The 5870-nt window shown below is 49.1% G+C and overlaps 1 protein-coding gene and 1 long non-coding RNA gene across 2 annotated transcripts in view; both read right to left on the bottom strand.

Moving 5' to 3' along the window:
• The window catches only part of LOC112548223 (butyrophilin subfamily 1 member A1-like), a 14572-nt gene extending 13919 nt beyond the window's left edge, over window positions 1-653 (bottom strand). Inside the window, exon 1 of the mRNA XM_025193118.1 lies at window positions 596-653. Within this exon, the coding sequence (XP_025048903.1) occupies window positions 596-653 (58 nt within the window). The remainder of the gene's footprint in view (window positions 1-595) is intronic.
• Window positions 654-3040: 2387 nt separating this feature from the next.
• Window positions 3041-5870, bottom strand: part of LOC102367829 — a 5731-nt gene continuing 2901 nt past the window's right edge. The window contains exons 2-3 of the long non-coding RNA XR_325278.3: window positions 3254-3440; window positions 3041-3170 (exon numbers count right to left, since the gene is read on the bottom strand). This is a non-coding gene — a long non-coding RNA (uncharacterized LOC102367829). The remainder of the gene's footprint in view (window positions 3171-3253; window positions 3441-5870) is intronic.

Here is a 5870-nt window from a genome sequence, read left to right on the forward strand (position 1 = left end):
GAATGGCCTACATTCCCCCCTCACAGGGCCCACATCCCCCCACAGGGCCCCCATATTGCCCTGTATGGCCCACATGCCCCCCTCACAGGGCTCACATCCTCCCCCCTGCATGGCACACATCCCCCCACACAGGGACTGCATGTCACGCTGGGCCAGGTCCTGCACAGAACTGGCCCAGCCCAATGGTGTGTGGGGCACATGCATGCAGGACCCAGCCCAGCATGATGCATAGTCCCTGCGAGCAATGCTGGACCTTGGGTGACAGCCTGAGTGGCCTGGAGCTTCCCGAAGGCCTATGACCCCACATCAAGCCAGACCAGGCCCATGCGACGTGGCACAGATGGCTCCAGGTACCAGATGGGCGGGGCCAAGCAACTCTGCCCCACACCATGGTGGGGCTGTGCCAGGAGGGCCCTGAGCACCCCAATGGCAGCTGCAGCTGCTGCTGCCGGGGAGCGGGGTGGGGGCTGTGGGCTGTGTAGGAGGCAGGCAAGGTGTCCAACCCTTCCAAGCAGCCCAGCCACCCACCCACAGTCCCCCACACCCACACAGCCCCCCTGCTCCAGTCCCCACTACCCTGAAGTCCTTTACTTACCTGGGAAGGAGCCCAGTCCCATCAGGCTGCAGCCTACACCACTCTTTGCCCCACACATGGAGGTAGCGTGATGATGCACTGGGGCAATGGGCAGCCAAAGAGATGCTCTGGCCAGCTACCAAAGTGTCTCTTTAGAGGAACTCAGCCTCTGGTTACCTCAGGGCATGGTCCAGGACCATGCCCTGTCCCGGTTTTTTTTCTTTTTATTTATTTATCTATTTTCCATAACTAGATTTCCAGGTATCAGATTTTGATCCCTTACTATAAATATGCAGTGCAGGAAACTTTTTTTGGTCCCAGCGTGCCTCTTGTGGGTCTCAAACTGCTTTGAGATACTGCAAGAGACACATGCAGGCTCATCTGAATACACCCAGTGGGCGCATCTCCATGAGACACATTACAGCACAGTAGACTAATCTACTGTGCAGTAAAGCATCACCATCTACACATGTGCACATTTACCGCACAGTAAATTAATCTACTGTGTAGATTCATAGAAGCAGGGTCAGAAGGGACCTTGTAGATCATCAAGTCTGACCCCCTGCCCTGTAGGTCATCAAGTCCGACCCCCTGCCCTGGGGTATAAACAGGTAGTTTATATTACCTGTATAAACTAACTGCACAGTAGATACTGTGCAGGAGCACATGTGTAGACACTGACCAGGATCAAATTTGCTTCTTGTCAGCCTCAACACTAGGGGGCCACAGCAGACAGGGAACTCCCTTGGTCCTGGTGCTACTCAGCTCCCAGCTCCCTCCAGGAGCGGGGAGCCAAGCAGTGCTGGGATGGGGTAGTTCTCTGCCCCACTCCCCTCCTCCACCCGCATCCAAGTTTTGCCCAGGTCCTGGCTTCCTACAGGAGCTAGGAGTCTAGCAGCACTGGGACTTCAGAGATCTCTGCTTCCCTGCTCAGCCTCAGGCTGGCCAGGAACTGTCTCATTTCTGAGGAAGATCTCAGCCAGCTCTTGGCTGTGCAAGGGTTTCCCCACCCAGCCTGGACCTGGCCAGGAACTGTCCCCCTTCTGCATCAGGTCAAAAGTATAATGGTTAAGGAACTTGAGTAGTGACTGGGAAATCCTTTTTACAGCCCCTCCCCCAAGCCAAAGAAGGTCTGAATCCACAATTACCACTTCCCAGAAAAGCCCAAACCATCAGCCTATGGACTAGACAAAACTGAGATCTCCCTCCATTGAGAGTACCTGGCCCACAGGGGAGCAGAGAAGGTAAGCCACTGCATAGAAGCATAGTTCTGCAGTTTCATGAGATGCCCACAATACTCGAAGGAAGTCAGTTCTGGGTTCTGTTCCAAGTCCCAGTACTCTTTTGGCCTCAGTTCCAGCTCCAAGTGCTGTCCATGCATGTTATCCAATGACAGTTTAATACATAATGGAAAATATAGAATAGGAAACAAGAGCAGGAGGGGACTCTTGGCTCTGTCTAGCCCATAGCTTGGTCAGGGGATAGATATAGTGGGAATTTGGAAATAGGGCCTAAACCCATTCTGAATGAAGGAAGGCCCAGAACCTGGGTTTCTCGCTTTCTAGGAAAGTGTCATGCCACTAGGCTATTTTGCTGAAACATAAATATGACTTTCTCCTTCCCTTCAATTGCTTAGTCTCTTTTTTTTCCCTAGATAAAATTTCAGACACTTGCATGAGCCTCTCCCAGGCAGAATAGGATTGCAATAAAACATAAACAGTCAACCAGAATTGAGGCCTTAGTTACAAAAAACAATAGTCAATATCTCAGTCGGCGCTTGCTGTACACAAGAGCTTACTCGGTGCACAGTCATGGGCTCATAAAAGATCATACCAACTTAGTGGGCATGTCTACATGTCACCCTACGGCAATGTAGTGATGCACTACTTTGCCATACAGCACGCTACAGTGACATAGCAATCACATGTGTCCACATATGATTGCCAGCTATGTCTCCATAGTGGTGTACTTCCCAGCTATAGTCTGCTGTTACAGCGATGTAGCTGGTGAATTTAAGCATGCACTGCCCATATGCTGCAGTACAGGAGGTGCAGTTTCCCCCAAACCCTTGCACTTATCTCTTTGAAACTTGGCAGGCTTCATGGCCTCAGCAGGGGCCACCACCCCTGCAGTTTTCAACCCGCTGCACCTTAATACACACAGGGTCATCTATGTCATGAGTTTTGCCTCTCAGCAGCTTGAGGTGCAGTTCCCCCTAAACCCCTGCACCCATCACCTTGAAACTTGGCAGACTTTGTGGCCTCAGCAGGGGCTACCACCCCTGCAAGTTTCATTGAAATAAGACAAAAACAACAAAGTTATAGATATTTCATTGATTCCCCATTATACCCTATGGCAGCATCTCCGAGGCGGCTCCCAAGCTTTTCCAAAGCAGTTCAGAAGCTCCAAACCACTTCAGAAAGACTAAAGAAGGCAGCGCTTCAATCCAGACATGCTTCTTCAGATGCCAAAGCATGCAAAGCTTCTCTGGATCCAAAGCATGGCCCAAAGCCTCACACAGCCCTACAAATTATTATTATTGTTGTTGTTGTTACTGTTACAGCTCAGAACTTGGGTTAGCTTTATTCCACTGTGTCTACAAAAAAAAAAAGAAAAGGGTAATGAGAACATTTTATAAATAGCCCAATTAAATAACCACTTCAAAGAATTCATTCCTACCTGATCCCAGGTTGGGGATGTGAAAAGTCGTGAAAAAAATGATTGAGCTCAGTAGAGAACATCCGGCTGTGCAGCTCTGGCAGAATAAGAGGGCTTTCATTTTTATCCTACCATGGATCGGACAACAGCTGGGCCTGGTCCAGATGGGCAGGTCTTCACATGAGTTTAATGGGCTTTGTGTCTAGGCCTAGTGACAATAATAATGGTAATAAATTAGGATTACAGTGTTTGAAGGATAGAAGATTATAAGGGTGCGGGGGAAGGGGTTTCATGAAGAGGGAGGAAGCACACAGTTAAGTAAATCCATTTTGATATTAGCATATCACAACAGAAAATTCATATTAAAGAAGTAACTGGCCCAAGATTGTCCCTCATGCTCCTGTTTTGTAATAAAATAATAACAGATTTTTTCACTTGTTTTTATTTTAAAGAATAGCTTTAAAATTGTTGGGTTGGTTCTGGAGAGGGAAAAAAACATCAAACTATATGGATCAGATCTTATTAAATTTCCTGAATCTCTCAAAGTTAGCTTGATACTTACCTCAAACTTAGGTTGATCCTTCAAGAGGCCTATTAGTCCTATTAAACTTCTAATATACCTAAATCTCCCAGTATCTCAGTTGCACACCCATAATATCTTCCTATTCTGCTCTGCCAAGGCATATAACTTTTCCATTGAACCCAGACTCCCAGCTTCACAGAACAGTGTCCATGTCTATCAAGATCTGTGCTAGGCAGGACTGAGAATATCCTCCATCCTTTCTGCTGAAACTGGGTCACTGGACAACCAATAAAGAGCATTATGGGGCCAGGAAGAAGGTAAGCAAGACAGAGCAATACTCTTTGTCCCAGTGAAACAGGAATGAAAGGCTGCTAGGTTCTACTCTTTCATCTCCTTGTCTCTAGTCCTGATGCTTGTTAACCACTTTATCCAACAATTCTGTATTGAAAAATGCTTGAGTCGTTAGGGCACTTTCCCAGGCAGTGGGAGATTTGCATTAAAAACCCTCAAGATCACAAGGTGAGGGGCAGAACCATGATCTCCCAGTTCCTGACCAAGTGCTTGAACCACAAGACAACTGGGTAAAAAAACCAAGTGCCACCACCCTGTGCTCAGCTCAGTATCAAGCAGTCCTTGTACTTGCTCCTTTTTAGTTCACACACATGGGCATTTACAGAGATTGTACGGGTTTCCTAGGTACAATAAGGTCAGAAGGGAATGGCAGTGGAGTTAAGCACCTAAGGTATCTTGGTTCAGTTCTGGGCATGCTCAGAAGTCTGAGTATGCAGGGGACTGAAGAGAGCACTTGGCTGAATCTCCACATGAAGGGGCATGTGCTTACAGTGACACAAAAAAATAAAGGTTCAAATTTGTACCACTGCTTTTTGCCCCTGTGCACACCTCTGCATGTGCGCTTCAGTGGGGAGCAAAATGCCCCACTTTGTGCAAACTGCTGGTTCCCCGCTTCTCCCACCTCTCATCATGCTGGAGGAGCCAGGGTATACCAAGAAGCGGGGAGACCCTTTGGCCCGCAGCCAGAGCATCTCCCAAGAGGAGCCAGCCTCCAGTTGCTCTAGTGCACTCCACTTTTTCTTGCCACATTTTTTGTTTGTATTGAGAGTTCCCAGGATCAAATGTTGGTGTTGTGCTGGTGCCACAAATTGTATGTGCCTGCTTGTCTGGATGTGACTCTTGAGGTTAGGATAAAGGTGAACAAACAGCATGGAAAGTGTTTCACAGGGGTTAAATAAGATGTTGTTTAGAAACTTAATTGCTGCATAGTCAGAGGGCTTTTCTACACTGTAGCAGTAGCTTTTCCCAGGCAGTACCTGCCCATGCAGGCCCTGGTAGCACCCCACCCATCTGCACCCACTGATAAAGTCCAACCCTGAAACTGTGCCAGTGAAGCTGCTCTGGGTTTGTCCCCAGCAACTACTCTCAAGCATTTTAGAGACCAAGGCCCTGAGAATTTTCTCAGATGCTTGCACCCACACATCCTTACCAGCAAACATCTGGGTTTGAACTGTGCATTTGGATGGGCAGGGTGTGTTTGATGGCCAGGACACTCTCCTGTGCCCCCTGCCTACCAATACCATCATAGTATAAATAAGACATTATGGGCATGTCCGCACATGCACGTGAAGCAGCTCAAATAGGAGCAGCAGAAATTTGTGCCAGGGATTTTTGCCTCAGCACACATGCCTGGACACGCACGTTGGTGTGGGGCAAGTTGTGCCACTTGGGGCAAAATGACCCTGCCCAACTCCTCCCAGTTCTTCAGCCAGGGAGAACTAGAGCCTGGGGCCAGCACCTGTGCTGGCCCCAGCAGTATAAAAAGCTGCCCTGGAAACAGTTCACTTACCCTCAGGAGCTTCTGGGAGGGGGCTGGCCATGCCCCTTCCTGTCCCAGGCTGCTGCTTGGTCTATGGAGCTTCAGACCCCTTCCTGCCTCTGGTTACTGTTAGCTGCTGGCTTATTCTCAGAGCTCTTGGGAATAAGTTGGCTGCACCCTTTCCTGTCTTGGGTGGCTGCTGCTGTTGCTGCCCCCTGCAGCGGGGTCCCCTGCTGCACCCCACATGCCACTGCCCCCCCCCCCCTGGGGGGGGCATCCACAGT

The sequence above is a fragment of the Alligator sinensis genome, unplaced genomic scaffold (assembly GCF_000455745.1).
Source record: "Alligator sinensis unplaced genomic scaffold, ASM45574v1 scaffold891_1, whole genome shotgun sequence".
In the NCBI taxonomy this organism is placed as follows: domain Eukaryota; kingdom Metazoa; phylum Chordata; order Crocodylia; family Alligatoridae; genus Alligator; species Alligator sinensis.